The 19,605-nt window shown below is 46.3% G+C and overlaps 1 protein-coding gene across 6 annotated transcripts in view; it reads left to right on the forward strand.

Annotated features, from left to right (window-relative positions):
• lpar2a (lysophosphatidic acid receptor 2a) overlaps window positions 1–19,242 on the forward strand; it is a 63,800-nt gene extending 44,558 nt beyond the window's left edge. For all 6 annotated transcript variants that reach the window (XM_059992091.1, XM_059992094.1, XM_059992095.1 and 3 more), the window contains one exon: window positions 17,858–19,242. In XM_059992091.1, coding sequence (XP_059848074.1) covers window positions 17,858–18,168 — 311 coding nt within the window. In that variant the 3' untranslated portion in view covers window positions 18,169–19,242. The remainder of the gene's footprint in view (window positions 1–17,857) is intronic.
• The last annotated feature ends 363 nt before the right edge of the window (window positions 19,243–19,605 follow it).

Genomic DNA, 19,605 nt, shown 5'->3' on the forward strand with positions numbered 1-19,605 from the left:
AAATCCAGAGCAACCCACAAAATACCGGAGGAACTTGGCAAGTCGGGCAGCATCTGTGGAGAGGAATAAACAGTCAATGTGTCCAATGCGGTCCTTCATCAGGGTTGAAGAGGAAGGGGGAAGAAAGAAAAAAAAGGTTGAGGGAGGGGAAGGAGTACAAACCAGCAAGTGATAAGTGAAACCAGGTGAGGGGGATATTGGATGAAATAAGAAGCTGGGAGGTGATAGGTGGAAATGGTAAAAGGCTTAAGAACAAGGAATCTGATAGGACAGAACAGTTGACCATAGTGGAAAGAGAAGAAGGAGGGGCACCAGAGGGAGCTGATGGCAAGTTAGGAGAAAACATAGAAATCTACAGCTCATTACAGGCCCTTCGGCCCACAATGTTGTCCCGACCATGTAACCTACTCTAGAAACTGCCTAGAATTTCCCTACTGCATAGCCCTCTATTTTTCTAAGCTCCATGTACCAAGCTAAGAGTCTCTTAAAAGGCCTTATTGTACCCACCTCTACCATCTTTGCTAGCAGTGCATTCCATGAGCCAGAATGGGGAATGGAAAAGGAGAGGAGGGGGAGAGGGAGTAACAACCGGAAGTTAACAAGATCAGTTATCTTGTCCTCAGGTTGGAGGCTACCCAGATGGAATATGAGGTGTTGCTCCTCCAACCTCCTTCCTGACGGTGGAGGAGGCCAGGGACCAACATGTCGGAATGGGAAGTCAAACTGAAGTGGTGGCCTTTGGGAAATCCCACCTTTTGTGGTGGATGGAGCGGTGGTGCTCGGCAAAGTGGTTCCCCAATTTAAATCAGGTCTCGCCAATGTAGAGGAAGCTGCACCGGGAGGACCGGATGCAGTAGATGGCTTCAACAGATCCACAGGCAAATTGTCGCCTCAGCTTTGGGGCCTTGGTGAGGGAGAAGATGTAAGGGCAGATGTAGCACTTGGCACACTTGCAGGCGTAAGTGCCAGGAGGTGGAGAAACTACAGAGAACGATGTGCTGGATTTGGAGGCTGGTGGAAGAGTAGGGAAGGACAAGAGGAACTCTATCCCAGTTCTGGTGGTGGAAAGATGGGGTGGGGGCAGATGTCTGGGAAATGAAGGAGATGCGGGTGCGGGCAGCATCGATGGTAGTGGAAGGGGAGCCCCATTCTTTGAAGGTGGAGGACATCTTAGATGATCTGGAATTGAAAGCTTCATATAGGTGTGGAAGAGGTGGAGGAAGTGATAACTAGAGGCAGATGGGGAGAGGTATAATCAAAGTCATCAGTATGTTTATGAAAATGTCAGTCGATAGTCTACATCTGGAGATGGTGACAGACAGATTGAGAAAGGAGAGGGGTATCAGATGGATCAAGCAAATTTGAAGGCAGGGTAGAAGTTGGAGCAAATTGATGACAAGATTGATAAAATTGATAGCATCAATAAAATTGCTGAGCTCAGTATGTGTTCGGTTGCTGATAGAGTGGAGAAACTGAGCTTGTATTCTGATTATTGCTCTGGCAATGTGAACTGCAGTGAGTTCAGCAAGGTTTGGACACGTTATCTGTCTGTTCGGTGTCCTGTGTTGGCTAATGATCATCAAGTCATATGGCGTGAAACAGGCCGTTCGAATGAACTTGTCATTGCTAACCACAGTGCCTGCGTTTGGTGCGAAGTTTTTCAAACCCGTGGACTTATCAAAATGTCTGCTAAATGTTATTGTCTCAGTCACTTCTTCTGGCAGCCCTGTAAATGTATCGTCCTCTGTGTGAATGTAGAATAGTACAGAACAGTACAGGCCCTTAGGGCCACGATGTTGTGCTGACCTCTGAACCTACTTGCGGACCAATCTAACCCTTCCCTCCCACGTTGCTCTTCATTTTTCATTCATCCACCTGTCTATCTTACAGTATCTTAAATGCCCCTACTAATGCATTTGCCTCTATCACCGCCCCTGACCATGCACTTACCACTCTCTGTATATTAAAAACTACCTCTGACATCCCCAAGTTATTCTCAGATCCCTTTTAACTCTTTTCCTCCTCAACGTCCACTAGATTTTGGTTACCCTTTTGTGCGCAAGAGATTGTATGCATTAACCCTATCTATGCCCCCCCATGATTTTATACATGCCAATACGATGTCCAGTCAGTCTTCTATGTTCCAAGGAATAAAGGACTAACCTGCCCCAGCTCTCCCTGCAGCTCAAGTCCTTGTAATATCCTGAGATGTGACACACCATTTGGTTTAACTCTGCTGTTCATTCTTGTGTCTCCTCTCCCTGCTGCCTTCCACCACTGGCTGCCAGCAGGAGCAGGCCGAGGATACTTAGCCAGTGGTGTTTACCTATTTGCTGTGGACGTTACTCCTCACTTCAGTCCACCCTGGGCAGCCTCCCATGCCCTTGTGTATCTGCTTCTGCTCCCACCATCCTTTGAACAGATTCCAAATGTTCTCAGCCCTCGAGAGAAGTTTGCCACCTTTGAACAGTGACCCTCAGCTCTGGGTCCTTCCCAAAACAAAACACGATCTCCAGTTTTCTCCGTCACCCTCTCCTCCCCTTTTGAACATACGCAAACCTGTCCTGCCACTGCAAACTGCATCTAATGAATGACATACTTGTGGAGATCAGGGCAGTGTGCTGGGGCTTCTCTCCAGCCCCTGCCTCCCTTCCTAGTTCTGAGATCCCCTCAGTGTCTGATAGAGCTGCAGGTTACCACTCAGTTAAATTTGATTATATTGTCGCACGTACTAAGACACAGTGTAAAGCTTGTCTTACACACTGGTCATAAAGATCAGATCATTCTACAGTGCTTTGAAGTAAAACAAGGTATAACTACGACAGTGCAGAATAAAGTGTAACAGCTACAGAGAAATCATAGTGCAGGTAAACAATAAGCTGTAAGATCTTAACAAGGCAGATTGCGAAGTCAGGAATCCACGTTATCGTACCAGGGAACCATTCAATGGTCTTATAACAGCGGGGTCTCTGTACTCGTTTGGTTTCTTCAGAAGATGTCTCCACCATTTCCCAAGGCCATTCCTGTAGCAGAGTTCCCTGTTCTATTCTAAGGAAGGAATTCCTCATTTCCTTTTTGGTTTTGTTTGTAATTATGGCATATTTATTTCATTCTCTGTAGTGTCTCCCAGTCCATCCCCAGCTCAGCAGCTTCTGTCCCGGAATTCTGTAATGGGAAGAGGGATGGGGGGGGGGGGGTGTGCGCCAACGATTACAGCAAGTCTGTGAAGCGTTAAGAACATTGAAGTAATTTATTTCACAAGGTAAACAGTGCTACCCTGGGCCAGGAATGTCCAGGGCAGTCCCAGTCTGTAGGAGACTGTCAGTTGTCGGGTGGTTACAGCAAGGGCTGCACTTCCTTGAGAGTGAACAAACAAGTCTTTCATTCAGGACGACAGGAAAACACGCGACTGTCTTTCTCCTTTTTCAAGAGAAACAAGCTGTCGCCCTCTTGGCCTTTGCCTATAGCTGTAAACTGATCCAGAACGCAGAGCAACACCCTTCTTCCTTCTGGCAGGCTGAGACAAGTCTACAGTTGCTTTTGAATTTCTTCTACCCAGCGCTTCATACAGTTGCCTATAACTGTGCGAGCCTGTGATGCTGCATTATTGGTCAGTTCACCTGTAGCCCAAGGTGTGTTTGGTGTCTCAGCCACTGTTTTAGTTAAGGTACATCTGAACTCTCTTCCCAAGGCCCATCTCTCCTCCCTCACTGCACCAGTACTCAGCTGTCAACTGATGTCCCAACTTGTAAGTTTTCTTTTTGCAAGATTGTCTTATTAGGAAGAGTGATGAGTGCAGAAGGGGACATCCTCAGCTGGGGAAATGCTGAACCTTTTGTGTATTGGTTTTTTGTCAGTCTTTGCTCATGCATAGTTTTTCATAAATTCTGTTGTATTTCTTTATCTGTGTATAAATCCCTGCAGGAAAATGAATCTCAAGGCAGTATATGGTGTCATATTCATACTTTAAGAATGAATTTTACTTTGACCTTGACTTTGGGACAGAACCCACAGAGGTTTTGCTGGAGGACCCTCAAGAACCACACTTCTGGACTTGGGTAGTTTGAAAATTGGTCCTCTGAGGACATGGAGCTATTAGGGTGTGGGACCAGGCCGGGCATGACCTGTCTTGAGTGGGGTGGGGGGGGGTGTGACAGACTCCCCAACCTGTCTCCACTTGTTCTGGGAGAAAGTGAGTGTGTGGGTGAGGGCTAGAATCTGGAGGAGTTTTTAAGTAAATGGGATTAGTGTTGATAAGACTGTGTAAGGATTGGGTGAGGGTGAGTCAGCTGGGGGGGGGGGCGGGGTTGGCTGGACATCAGAGTAGTCCCATCAGTGGGTGGAGTGCCTTTGGCCCTGTACTTAGGGCATAGTTGGAGCCAAGTTTGGCAGCCTGGGTCAGAAATCTCGGAACACTGAGTGCCGAGCAGAGGCTTACTGCGTGCAATTACTTGCTACCCTTCACTACGCCCTGTGTGAGTCATTACAAGCATACTGCCTTACACCCATGGGTCCTGGGAAACTCGCCAGGGGAGCCGAAGATAAGGAGTGGGGAGGCTGAGTGAAGCAGGGTGCAGGGGAGGAGGGGATTGTAACCATAGGTTTCTGCACGTCTTCACACTCTGATCTGTGCTGTATGAGCCAGCGCTCCAGTGAATTGCAGACTAAATGGCCATTTAGTCTGTGCTGAATCATTAATCTGTTTCGTCCCATTGACATGCTCCATACCCATCCTATCCTTGTTCCTATCCAAATTTCTCTTCAATGTTGAAATTGACCGTGCATCCACCACTTGCGCCAGAAGCTCGTCCCCCATTCTCACCGTCCTCTGAGTGAAGAAGTTCCCCCTCATGTTCCCCTGAAACATTTCACCTTTCACCCTTAACCCATGACCTAACCTCGGTGGAAAAACCTACTTGCATTTCAAAGGTTCATTTATTATCAAAGCATATATCCAAATAAAACTCTGAAATTTGTCTTTTCCAGATAGCCACCAAAGAACATGAAGCTTATTCAGAGAGAGACATCAAACCCACTGCCTCCCCTGCACAGAAAAGAACAGCATCCCGATCATCAATCCCCAAACCCCCTTTCCCCACACTAAACAGAACAATAACATTGACCCCCCCCCAAAAAAACCTGTTCCCACACAAAAAGCTAACAGAACATCAACCTCCAAACACCCCCCCCCCCCAACACACAATAAAACGGAAAGGGAGCAGGCGATTTAAAAAAACACACAGAATATAAAAACCGTAAGTCTGAAGTCCGCAGTCCAATCCATAACCGCAGAACCCTGATACCATCCTATGATATCGTTGACATTCAGCTAAAGAGAGGGAAACCACACGAGGCAGAGAGGCCTACTGTGCGTCACTACAATAGTCTGCTCACAGTCTCCTTCTCCGGCAACGATCAAAAGGCAGGCAGTCGGTGCTGAAATTCTCGCTCACCTTCTGCATTCACCTTGATCTCAATCTTCCTCAACGCTTTAGTTGGCAATTAATGGATGCTTTATCCAATTAAATCAGTGGTTCCCAATCTCTTCTATGCCCCACACTCCTAGGAAATGTTTGATTAATGTTCACACCCCCTACAAAAGTAATATCACATTTGAAGATGAAGAAGTCTTAATTTCTAATTTTTGAACCACATACAATACTGCAGGTGAACAAATTAAACTTAAAAAAATAAGCTTTTAACTCAGTGCATAAAATGCAAATATAAATTGAGCAATTAGATTCTAATTTATTCAGAAAAAACTGTAAATAGTAAATTGATAAGACTCCTCAACTCTGAGGTGTAACTTCCCAGGTAACACTGATGAGAATCCTCAATTGTCAATCCTCAATTCTCCGGGCTGCAGGAGACTGAAGTGAGTTTACATCTCTCTTGACTCGGGCAGCGGGAGACTGGAGTGTGCTTGGGACAAACGTTACTACCACTTCTCAGGGCACACTGGCAGCTGGCTGAGTGACAATTTGTGACTCGTCACTCAAGCACACAATCCACTCTTTGTCGCACCCCAGGTTGGGAACCCCTGGATTAAATGGAGTCGATAACAGCTCATGCCCCGTCTCGAAGATTCTTTGCATTTAGGCCGGCCGAGTATGCGCTCGCTTCCTGGAATCTTATGGGAGACAGCAATGCTCTGGATCACTCAAACGATCCTCAAGCTGTGTCCCAGAAACACATGTAAGGTGAAAAACAAATGTAAAAGTAAAGAAGGCATTTTCGTGACCTATCTGGAAGATGTCGACTGAGGGAAAGTTGTATGCTGGTGCCATCTTCACCGGATACCCCTCAATTTTGTGCTCCGTTACCAAATCTTCCCTCAGTCAGAATCAGGTTTAATATCACCAGCGTATTTATTAACTTTGTTGCAACAGTACAATGCAGTACGTAATAAAGGAAAAGGAACTGTGAATTAACAGTATGAATATATATATTAAATAGTTAAAAAAGTAGTGCAAAAAAATTATTGAGGTAGTGTTCATGTGTTCAATGTCCATTCAGAAATCAGATGGCGGAGGGGGAAGAAGCTGTTCCTGAATCATTGAGTGTGTGTCTTCACTCTCCTGTATCTCCTTCCTGATGGTAGCAATGAAATGAGGGCACGTCTTGGGTGAAGGGGGTCCTTAATGAAGGGCACCACCTTTTTGAGGCACCACTCCTTGAAGATGCCCAGGATACTACAGATGGAGCTGACTAATTTTACAACTATCTGCAGCTTACTTCAATCCTGTGCAGTAACCCCCCCACCCCATACCAGATGCAGCTGGTTAGAATACTCTCCATGGTATATTTGTAGAAGTTTGCAAAGTTCAAGGTAAATTTATTATCAAAGAACATACAGTATACAGTATATCACCATATACAACCCTGAGATTCATTTTCTTCTGGGCGTACTGAATAAATCCAGAATTGTAATAGAAAGACTGCACTGACTGGGTGCTCAGCTAGGGTGCAAAAGACAAGAAACTGTGTAAATGCAAACAGAAGTAACTAATAATAAATATCGAGAACATGAGATGACTTCATAGGTTGTGGGAACATTTCAGTGATGGGGCAAGTGAAGTTGACTGAAGTTATCCCCTGTGGCCCTGTGGTTCAAGAGCTTGATGGTTGAGGGGTAACAACTGTTCCTGAACCTGGTGGTGTGAGTCCTGAGGCTCTGGTACCACCTTCCTGATGGCAATGAGAGAAGAAAGCATGACGTGTGGTGGGGGTCTTTGATGGTGGACGCTTCTTTCCTGCGACAGCACTCTAGGTGGATGTGCCTGATGGTGGGGGGGGGGGGGGGGGAGGAGGGCATTACCTGTGATGGATTATGTTGTGTGGGAATTTCTGTTCATGGGCGCTGGTGTTTCCATACCAGGCAGCGATGTAACCAGTCAATGAACTCTCCACCACGCATCTATAGAAGTTTGTCAAAGTTTTAAATGTCATGCAGAAACTTCATAAACTTCAAAGGAAGTAGAGGTACTGTCGTGCTTTTATTGTAATTCCACTTTTGTGCTGGGCCCAGGACAGATCCTCTGAAATGGTAACGCTGAGGAATTTAAACTTGGTGACACTCTCTGCCTCTGATCTTCTGATGAGGACTGGCCCAAGAACCTCTGTTTTCCTCCTCCTGAAGTCGATAATCAGCTTCTGGATCTTGCTGACATTGAGTAAGAGGCTGTTGTTATGGGACCACTCAGTCAGGTTTTCAATCTCCCTTCTATATGCTGATTTGTCACCACCTTTGATTTGACCGTCTTCTCTGGTCCAATCTTAACGGGTTAGGACTCCATTCCCTGGAATAATCTTTTATGTTCCAGCGATGAAGGCTTAACCTATTCCACCTTTCCCTATAACTCAGGTCCTCAAGACCTGGTGACATCCTCGTAAATTTCTCTGCACTCTTTCAATCTTATTTACATCTTTCCTGTAGGTAGGTGACCAAATCTGTCCAGAATACTCCAAACAAGGGTGTGGAGTTGGAGGGGTGAAAGGGGTGTGGATGGGGCAGAATTTGCTGAGTCTGTTGAGGAGAGTTTTCTGAAACAATATGTTGGGGAATGAGTAGGGCAAGTGGCTGAAGTGTCAATGGGGGCACTAGTGGCCAGAATTCCTTTAGATTTAAATTAGTTATGGAATGCAATACTATTGGTCCGCACTTTAAAGCCCTATGTTGGGACAAAGCTAATTCTCTGGGTGTTTGACAGCATCTTACAAAGGTTGATTGGGAGAGGTTTGCAGATAAAGGGACATGTGGCAAGTGGTAGGTTTTTTGCAGTGAGATAGGAAGAGTTCAGGGCCAACATGTTCCAGTTAGAGTGAAGGACAGGGCAGGGAGGATTAAGGAATTCTGACTGACAAATGATTTTGTAATTCTCATCAGGGGAAAGGAAGACACATATGTTAGTATAGCAAATGGGGTCAAGCAAATCCATGAGTATAAAGTCTGCAGGAGTAGACACGGGTAAAAAGAGAACATATGGTAGTTTTGACAGGTAGGTAAAGGAAAATCCCCTAAGAGATTCTTTGAGTATAATAAGGGCAAAAGGGGAAATCAAGAAGAGAATATGTTCTCTAAGGATTTGCAAGACCATCTGTGAGTGGAGCCGTAGGAGATGGGTGAGATCTTAAATGATTTTTTCTCATCTGTACCTATTGAGGGGAAGGTCACAGAAATTCAGTAATTCAGGGAATTCCTGAAACATTTCCACATTATAACTGAGATGCTGGCATTCTCAATGCACGTAGGGTGGATGTGTTTCTGGAGCTGACCGTCTATCCTTGGAGGGAGGGAAGAAATTTTTGAGGCCCTGGCAGTTAGTCACCCTCCTAGAAAACTAGAGGTGGGGAAATGCTGCCTTTATTTAAGAAGGGCTACAAAGGGCTTTGCTGGCCAGTACTCCAATGTCAGGGTTTGGGATATTATTGAAGGGAATTCTGTGAGACAAGATTGACCTGCATTTAGAATCCAAAGACTAATTAAGGATAGTCAGCATGGAGAATTGTCTCAAATTAGAACAAGAGGACTGGCAAGAGTAGGGTGACAGATGTTAGCTATGCAGGCTTTAGCAAGGCCCTTGACAATATACAGCATGGTAGACTGGTCTGGAAGACAGGGTCACATGGAGACCAGTGTGAACTAGCCAATTGGATACAGAAGTTGCTGGGTTGGATTTGATGTTGTTTTCATTAGAAGATGATTTGTGAGGCTGGGCTGACGGAGGAGAAAGCTCATAGTGTTTGCTCCTACAACCAGAAGTGCCCTCTGGTTTTACAGCAAAGGTGGCCATGATGTGAATCTGCCTTGACAAATGAGATTGAGTTGTATCTTGCCACCTTGTTCTTGATGATCTCAGTGATCTCAATCACCATCAACCAATACTTTCCCAAACCGTCTTCTACCTGCTGGCCAATCTGGCCTCACGCGGGCACCTGTCCGCAAAAGGAAGTCCATGGATCCAGGGCAAGTTGAAAAAAAGTCATTCTAAAATTGGCTTGGTAGTAGACAGTGTGTGATGGAGGGTTGTGGGTGTGATTGGATGTCTGTGACCAATGGTGTTCTACAAGGATCAGTGCTGGGAACTTTGCTGTTTGTTATATATTTTCTCCTAGAGGGGGAATTGGAAGTCTGAGTGGTTGGTGGAGGCTGAGACTCTCTAAGCAGTTAAGTATTAAGATGAGGATTTAAGTCATCACTGCTCAGAAGGCATTGGAGCAAGTGCTAGTAAATGGGATTGGTGTGGTCTCAACTCACCTCTGTACCAGTTACCCCTAACGCTCAAATTTTTGATCTTTGAAGTATTTACCAATCTCTATCTTAGATATATTTGATAATCTGACCTTCACAACTCTTGGACAGACAATTCCCGAGATTGATTCATCCTCTGAAAGAAGAATTTTCTACACATCTGTTTTAACTGACAAACTCCTTATTTTTTTCTGCCCTTGTCCACCTTTGACTCTTCCACTTGTGAAAATATCTCAACAGCTATCCAGTCATGCCCCCTTAGGATCTTGTGTGTTTGAATGTTCAACCCTCATTCTGTTGAACTCCAAACTGAAAAGCCTCCCAGTAGAACATCCCCCAGGGTTGTCCTCATCATAGGCAGGCGGGCTGCCGGACAGTGGGACAGAAGGGTCTGCTCCGGCATGTATCTCTAAACAAAATAAAAATAATGCCAAGCCTCTCCACTTGGAACTTTTCCATTTTCCTTCCTGTCCTGCTGCAAGTTAGTGATGGAGAGAGTAAGTCACTGAGGGCCAGAAACCAGTCCCTGAAAATTTGCTGCCAGTTTGCTTGAAACGGTGTTTTTTTTGGAAAAGGTCCAATTTTTTCTAACTCGCTGTTGTCTATGAGATGGCCAGATTTTCATCCATACTACCACCCTGTCAAATTCCTCTTGAAAATCTAAATAAACTACATCAACAGGTTCCACTCTTTCAACTCACCCTGTCATAACCTCAAAGGTTTCAAGCAAATTTGTCAAACATGATCTACCTTCCATTTAACTGGATTGCATTCAGCTTTGTAGAACATTACAGCTCAGTAAAGGCCTTTCGGCCCACAATGTTGTGCTGACCTATTAACCTACGTGTCTGAAATGCTTAGTTACTTTCTCTGTAATTAGTAACTCTATCAGCATACCAACAATACACGTTGAACAAACTGGTCCAAAGTTCTTCACCTTTCTTGAAGAGATGGGTCACGTTGGCTGTTTCCCAATCTCTTGGAACTTAGTTCTGAAAAATGTCATCCAATTGGAATACAATTGGAATATTATGTCCATAATTTGTGGGAACGCACAAGTTTACATGCAGAATGCTAGAGATGGGCAAATTTCTCCAGCAGACATGTTTGTTACTGCTTTGGAGGAGTGGGGGTGTGGGCTGTTTTGACTGCCTTTCCTGAGCTTTGGTTTGTATTGTGAGTGGTGTTTGTATGTATTTTACTTCTGTGCGAATTGGTGCAATTTGTGGTCAATTAAAAGATGGTGCAGTGGTCTCACTGTAAAGTGGGCCACTTGGCCCCTCATGTCTGTTTGCCCATTTAATGAGGTCATGGCTGATCCAACTGTAGCCTCAGTTCTCTATGTCAGTGCACCCTCTATCATCTTTCGTCTACCTTTATCAGAATATTGTTCTAGCTGTGCTTTAACCTTATCAAAGGCCCCATTCCCACAAAGTTTTGAGAAAGAAGGTTCCAAGGAATCAAAAATAAAATTCATTCTCTGTCTGGGCTTGGTGAGCCTTTAGAGAAGTGACACATTTTCCAGTAAGAAACAGTGAGGATATGTCAGTTGCCCCACTCCAGGCCCTGAATCTGTTCAGGAATAGGGTGATTATTGATCAGAATCAGAAATTTGATGAAATAGAATGGATTAATTCTTTGAGTACTCTGGTAGCAAGCAGATGGATCATGGAGAATACAAATCAAAGTAACTGTGAGTGCTGGAAATCTGAGGCACTAACCCAGCAGGTCAGGAAGCACTTATGGAGGAGGGGAACCATTACCTTCAGGTTGAAGACAAAACACTGACAAAGACTCCCAGACCCAAAACTCATGCGTCTCCTTCCACGTATGCTGTCTGACCATTCCTGCTACCTTCTGGATGGAGGGAGCTTGTGGCTGTAGGTTTTATTTTTGTATTTTCAAAAAATTTCGGTAAAGCACCACACAGGCACCCCCTGTGTCTCAGGGAGGGCCTCTGACACAAGGGTCTGGGCCTACAACTGGGAACCCGCAGAAGCTATTTTCAAGGTGACACTGTCAGCGTGCAATGGGATTGGAGCTTACAGAGTCTGTACTCAGGACTTCAAGGGAATGAGTTGCTTCTCCGTGTTTGTGTAAGAGTGGTTGTGTGAAGGGCACTGGAAAGCAATTTAGAGGTTAATGGGACGGGCACGCGAAGATTAATGGAGGGCAGTGCTGAGCCAATTCATTAGCTGACAGGACAGAAAAACATTATTCTTTAAAAAGTGTCGGATGGGTCCCTCTGTTTATGGAAGGTTTATCTGAGAGGTAGTGAGGAAAGCTCCCATTGCTGATTGGTGAGCGAGGCTGGGGTTTCACCTAACGAAAGTCTGAGCAGAGTAAGTTTGCATCTCCAGACCCAGTTCGGAACGGACTGAGGGGTGTTGCTTCTCTCAGGGGTTAGCGGAGGTTCCTTTCATCTAGAATTTTCTCAGGAGGAGCAAGTTTTAAGCATTCTGTTCCTTGGAATAGTGGGTAGAGAAGTAGCAAGGGGAGCAGAGAAGGAAGAGTTTGTGAATAGCGGGGTGGTTTCAGGGGGATGTGTGGTTCCCGTTAGTACTACAGTGTGATAAGGAGACCAGCTGCATGTGCTGAATGGTGCTCAGACTCAGTTTCAGGACCTCAGGCTCTCAGGGGCAGATCTTAGTTCAACATTCAAAATCAACTTATTATCAAATGCAGTATTGTATACCCTTACGTCACCATATACAACCCTGAGATTTAATTTCTTGCAGGCATGTCAATAAATGAATATCAACCATAACAGATCATTAAAAGACCAAAACCAACTTAGGCGTTCACCCAGGGTGCAAAAAGACAACAAACAGCGCAAGCACAATAATAAATAAATAAGACCATAAGAGATAGGAGCAGAATAGACCATTTGGCCCATTGAGTCTGCTCCATCGTTTCATCACAGCTGATCCATTTCCCCCTCATCCCCATTCTCCTGCCTTCTCCCCATAGCCTCTCGTGCCCTGACTAATACGTAAGTTATCAACCTCTGCCTTAAATGTACCCAGTGGCCTGGCCTCCACAGCCGGTTGTGACAACAAATTTCACAGGTTCATTACCCTCTGGGTAAAGAAATTACTTCTCATCTCTGATCTAAATGGGCATCCCTCAATTTTGAGGCCTATACCCTCTGGTCCTAGACTTCCCCACCACATCCAGTCTATCTAGGCCTTTCAACACTTGAAAGGTTTCAAAGAGATTCCCCCCTCCTAGCCACAGTCTTCTAAATTTTAGTGTCTACATGCCCAGAGCCATCAAACGCTTTTCATTTGTTAACTCTTTCTTTCCTGAAATCATTCTCACGAACCTCCTCTGAAACCTCTCCAATGTCACCACCTCCTTTCTTAGTAAGAGGCCCAACACAGTTCACAACACTCCAAGTGAAGTCTCAGCTTTACTTCCATGTTTTCTTATTCTAGTCCTCTTGAAATGGATGTTTACGTTACATTTGCCTTCCTTACCTTCAGTTCAAACTTCAAATTAGCCTTTAGGGAATCCTGCATGAAGATTCCCAAGTCCCTTTGCACCTCAGATTTTTGAATTTTCTCTCCATTTAGAAAATAGTATGTGGTCTTATTCCTTCTACCAAAGTGCACAACCATACAGTTCCATTTGCATCTTCTTTGCCCATTCTCCTAATCTGTCCAAGTCTTTTACAGCCTCCCTGCTTCTTCAAAATTGCCTGATCCTCCACCTATCTTCATATCATCCACAAACTTAGCCACAAAGCCATCAATTTCATCATCCAAATCATTGGCGTAGAACATAAAAGAAGCGGTTCCAACACAGCCCACTGTGGAACACCACTAGTCACCAGCAGCCAATCAGAAAAAGATCCCTTTAGTCCCATTCTTTGCCTGCTGCCAATCACCCAATGCTCTATTCATGCTAGTGTCTTTCCTGTAATACCATGGGTTTTTATCTTGTTTAGCAGCCTTATGTGTGGCAACTTGTCAAAGGCCTTCTGAAAATCCAAACACACATTAACTAATTCTCCTTTGTCTATTCTGCTTGCTAATTCTACAGAGAATTCCAACAGATTTGTCAAGCAAGATTTCCTCATAAGGAAACCATGCTGCCTATTTTGTCATGTGCCTCTAGATATCCTGAAACCACATTCTTAACGACCGAAACCATCATTGTTTTAACCACTGAGGTCAGGCTAACTGGTCTATAATTTCCATTTTTCCACCCCTTGCTTTTCTTGAAGAGTGTAGTGACGTTTGAAATTTTCCAGTCATGGAACAACACCCAATGCAGAGTCGCTGATCCACTCAGCCGCAAGCTGCTCCGAAAAGCCATCTCATATGCATTCTACAGATTCTTTTTCTTGAGATCCAGTATCAGCTTGATTTTCCTAATCTATCTGCATATTGAAATACCCCTGACTAACATAACACTGTCTTTTTTACATGCCTTTTCTATCTCCCACTGTAATTTGTAGACTTCATCCTGGCTACTGTTTGGAGGCTTGTAAGTAACTCATCAGAGTCTTCTTACCATTGCAGTTTCTTAACCCTACCAACTAAGATTCTGTATCTTCTGATCCTGTGTCACCCCTTCCTGAAGATTTGATTTCAATTTTACCAACAGAGCCACTCCTCCTTTGCCTGCCTGTCCTTTCGATAGATTGTGTATTAATCTACTTATTTTGTATACAGCATGCTTTCAGATATTATAACTTCAGTCCTGTATTTGTCACCCTTTTCAATAAACAACGTATATATATATTTGTAACCCTTACCCAACAGGCTGGTATATGTCTAGGGGAAAAAGGAGATCCAGCCACTCTCCAACCCACCTCCCGTACACGCAGGTGCTGTGAGAATCGAGTTAATGCCTCGCGCCCGCCAACAGTATCAAACCCACAACAAATACCGTTATGAAATACACTTGAAAGAGTTTACTAAAATTAAAAAAATAGTAGGCAATACAATATATATATATATATACACAAAAAAACAAAAGGCGCCAACTTATCAAAGTTCAGTCTGTTTAGTGCACTCGTTAGAGCTCAATCAACGAACCAATCGACCCATCCGGCCGTCGCACCTGGGACCACCCCGGTGGTCTTACGAGCAGTCCAGCACACGTACACCTTCCTCAGCGTCTTCCTCGGCCTCTCTCCCAAAAAAACCCGCGAAAACCCCTCCCCCAAGTTCCCAGCATCACAAGACACAATGACATTCCCCATTGATTAACAAATGAATACAATTACCATATCAGCCATTCTAAAGTGAAACAACGGCGAGAGAAACACTTATCCGACAAAGAAACATTCCTACTTGTAACAAACCAAAGAGGCCATTTTGAGTAACATACCCAGGACATTGTACATATTGATAACATGAATTGAAGAGTCCATGAAAGTGAGTCCATAGCTAGTGGGAACATTTCAATGATGGAGCAAGCGGAATTGAGTGAAGTTTGGTTCAAGAGTCTGATGGTTGAAGGGTAATAACTGTTTGGAACCAGCTGGTGTGAATCCTGAGGCTCTTACTACCTTCAATGTTTAAAGTGCATTTATTATCACAGTATGTATACTATATACAGTATAGAATCCCCATTTTAAAAAAAGTCAAACACCCAATGTACAAAAAAATACATATCATGCAAATCACATTCAGAGCTGAAGTTCATGAATATGAGTCCTTAGCCATGAAGCCAGTCACAGCCGATCCAGGAGCCTGTTAGTCGCTGGCCACAGTCTTAGTTCAGCAGAGAGCCGAGTAGACCTTGTGGAGTTGTGAACTGAGCCGCCTAGTTCCTCTCTTCTGGCCCCAACACCCTGACCGTTACAATTTGGCCTGGCATTCAAATCAGCCAAATCTTGCATCGTTCCTCGCTCTCAGGCCCAGACCGCGCTGTTTCAATACACTCTTGGGCCCAGGCCTCGCCATCTCGATTTGGCCTGTACCTGACCTTTCCGATCTGGCCCAGTGCTTAAATTGGCCAACAGTGGGTCGTTTCTTGCTTTGGGGCCCGGGCCCTGCCGCCTTGCCTCTCCTTCACTTGGCTCTTAGGCCCTGTCTACCTGGACTCAGGCCATGGGCACTGGTTCCCAAGAGGACTATAGAGCCACAGGAGAAACAGTAAAGTCTAGGGAGCTAGGGGTGGGGGGTGGGGGCAGCTTTCCTGCCTGTGTCAGACATAAAGTAAAAAGGAACACTGGAAACACTGAGCAGGTCAGGCAGCGACTGTGGGGGGAGAGAGAGAGAAGGGATCTTTCCTCCAGAGAGTCAGCTCTGCCCCGCCATCAGTGCTGCCCAACCTGAGCCATCCCTACATTTTCCGTTTGAATTTCAGATGTGTTGTGCTCGTTTTCTGTATCTTGGATCACTCAAGGCATCGTTCTTCTCAGATTAAATCCATAATCCTTTACAAAACTGAGTGCTTCATGTCCAAGTCAAAGGTTTCCCAGTCTCAGAAAAGCTCAGAAGCACTCAATTGAAAAACAGCTAAGAGAACTAGACTTTGTTGTTTAGTTTCTTGCTAAGCTGGTTTCTGACCAACCCACTCAGGTCTGCTGTCAGCTCAGCTCAGCTCAGCTCCTGCGTAACTTTGACTGCAGCTGCTGAGCAGTGTGAAGGTCAGGGAGACTGGGCTCGGTGTGGGCGTTTACGTCCTGGTGCTCCCGTCTGCCTAATCTGAAGGCCATCCTTTGTGCCGGAGATGGGAGATATCCAGGATCGTCTGGGGCTGAGAACAGCACACTGTCATGGAATCGCTGGGGAGGATTGGCACAGAATCTTGTGCAATTTGAACAGGGATTGTGAAATTACCTTTCTGCCCTTCTATACTGTTCCTTAAGAATATGAAAAATAAGAGCAGGAGTAGGCCGCTGAGCCTGCTCTGTCATTCAGTGAGATCATAACTGATCTGGCTGTGGACTCGGCTCCACTCACCTGCTTTTTTCTTAACTTCCCTGCTATGCAAAATGTATCCAACTGTGTCTTAAATATATTTAATGAGGTAATCGCTATTGCTTCGCAGGGCAGAGAATTCCACAGGTTCGTTACTCTCTGGGAATAGCAGTTTCTCCTCATCTCCATCCTCGATCTTGAAGGCACGTCCCTGTCCCCAACCTCTGCTTTCACTCACCAGTTTCCTGCCTCCATTTTGTCTATTTCCTAGATTGGGTCTAATCTGTACCCCACATGTCAAAGACTTCAGCAGGACAGCAGGGTTGTTCCCAACCCCGGATCCAGCTCGTATAGTGCGCCCTTTGGATATTGTTGCTAACAGGAACCTCCAAACCAGTGCAGTCACAGACTGTGGCCATTGTTTTGCTTTGAGATGGAGCCTCCAAATTTCAAAGTAAATCACCATATAACAACCCCGAGATTCTTTTCCTGTGGGTGTACTCCACAAATCTGCAGAGTAGTGACTATAACAGGATCAATGAAAGATCAGCTACAGCATAGAAGACAAACTGTGCAAATGCAAACATTAATAAATAGCAATAAATAACGAGAGCATGAAATAACAAGATGGAGAGTCATTAAGGTGGGAACATCTCAATAGATGAGTGTAGTTATCCTCTTTTGTCCAAAGGCCTGATGGTTGAGGGGTCATAACTGTTCTTGAACCTCTGGTGGTGCCTGTCCAACACTCAGGCAAAAGAGCTCCTCCAGACAGTGTGGAGGCTCAGTCGTCAAGTTCTCTCAGAACCCAAATCGTTGGCTTCTGGCTAGGTGATTGTGGGATGTGGCAGAGGCCCACCCAGGTGAAGGATGGGTGTGACAGGACTGAGGGGCGGAATGGTCCTCTCCTGATTCTTCTATCAGTAGGGAGGGGATGTGGTTAGGGTAGAGTGGATACAGAGCATGGGGGATAGCGGGTTTGGAGAGCGGAGGGTGAGGGTAGGAAGGTGGAGTGGGAGAGGTAAGGCTGAGAGATCAGGAGGTTGGTGGAGTGGGAGTTTGGAGGTTAGAGGAGGAAGAGTGCGGTGTGAGGTCTGCGGACAGGTTGGAGAGTGGAGTGAAGCAGGCGGGCAGTGTGGGCTGGGAGTTCGGAGAGTGGAGGTTGGAGGGAGGGAGAGCTTCCTCGTTCCGTGGTCCACGTGTAACCGGTTCCCTTTCCCTTTAGGTGCGTTTGTCATCTGCTGGACACCAGGGCTGGTGGTCTTGCTCTTGGACGGGGTGGACTGCAAGACATGCAACGTGCTGATGGTGGAGAAGTATTTCCTGCTGCTGGCGGAGCTCAACTCCCTGTTCAACCCGCTGATCTACTCGTTCCGGGACAACGAGATGCGGCAGACCTTCAAACACATCCTGTGCCTCCCCTGGCGCAGGGGCACCAGTTTCACCACCACCAGCAACCGGGCACATATCCTGATGCAGAAGGTGCCCTCTCCGAACACGAACACTGACTTGCAGGGCGTGAACTCCTCGGTGTAGGCTGCACCGTCACGTCGGGAGGGCAGAGGTCATTAAAGGTCAGGGATGATTGCACGTTGGGGAAGGGGTTCGGGGGCTCAGTGATTGGTTACTGCTGATACGAGGTAACTTCCTGCTGCCCTTGACTGAGGTGACACAAGTGGGTGGACCACGGGTGGAATGGCTCTCCCTGTCTCACCAGCAAAGAGGGGGTCTGTCTGGAGAGTTCCCCACTGTCACCTGTGCCACTTATTCCACTACCGCAGTCCCTGTCCTAGGCACTGGTTGTACGTCCGCAGTCCATTACTATGGAGACACCATTGAAGTCCCGTGGTTGGATCCCAGTGCCTTCAGTGTGAGGACATGTACCCTTCGACCAGGCACCTATTGCCTTCAGTGTGGCCCCATACACTGTGCATCAGTCACCTGAGGCCAGTGATCGTGAGATCTTACACCTATCATTGGCCCTTTCCCCATTCCTAATTCCCTCAATCCCCCTCCTCCTGACCCTCTCCCATGGCCCTCTCTCCTGCCCCTCTCCTCCCTGCCCCTCCCCCACACACCCTTCCCCCACCCTCTCTCCCCCTCTCCCCACCCCTTTCCCTCACTCCCCCCTCTCCCACGCCCATCTCCCCATCCCTCTCCGCTCTCTCCCTGCTCTCCCACACCCCTCTTCCCCCTCTCCCCGCCCCTAGCCCCTTCCCCATTCCCCCTCCCCTCCTTCCCTTTTACCCCTCTCCCACTCCCTTCCTCACCCTGCCCCTTCCCAATCCCCCTTCTCCTCCACCTGCCTTTCCCCGCTCCTTGCCCCTCTACCCCTCACCTCTGCCACTCTTTCCCTCTCCCCTTTCTCAACCCTTCGCCCCTTTCCTTGTCTCCCGCTCCCCTGCCCCCTGATCCTCCCTCTCCCCCTCGCTTTCTCTGCCGACCCCTTCCCCATCTAGCTGCCACCCCACCCCTCCCCCTCCACACCCACTCTGTGTCCTTTGAACCACCAGGGCATCTGTATTTTTTAAACCTGAGGGTATTTTAGCTGATGTACAGTTTGATGTATAATTATTGAGTTTTTATTAAAGGAAGAATACTTTGACCTGATATGCGGAGTTATTTCTGTTCAGCCGGTGCTGTCAGTCCTGAGATGTATAACGTGAAGTTTTCACTAGGGTGAGCGTGTTATCTGCAGGCTGTGTGCATGTTTCCCATCGCACAGGCATCTGTGCAGGAAATGCACGCGATGGTTTTCTTGCCACGCACTGAGGAAGTGTTTCAGTGAGAACTGATATGGCCTCTGTGATTGAGGGCGGATGTGGTGTCCATCGGCTAACCATTCCAGAGGGTACATTGCGACTGCCGGCTCTCGCACGGCTCTCTGCGTGTGGTCACGTCCCCGGCTCTGCGGTCAGAGGCTTCATGGGGAAGAGTCGCTGGATGAGAGGAGCTGCAGGTGTTTGTTTGGCA

The sequence above is a fragment of the Hypanus sabinus genome, chromosome 16, assembly GCF_030144855.1.
Source record: "Hypanus sabinus isolate sHypSab1 chromosome 16, sHypSab1.hap1, whole genome shotgun sequence".
NCBI lineage: Eukaryota > Metazoa > Chordata > Chondrichthyes > Myliobatiformes > Dasyatidae > Hypanus > Hypanus sabinus.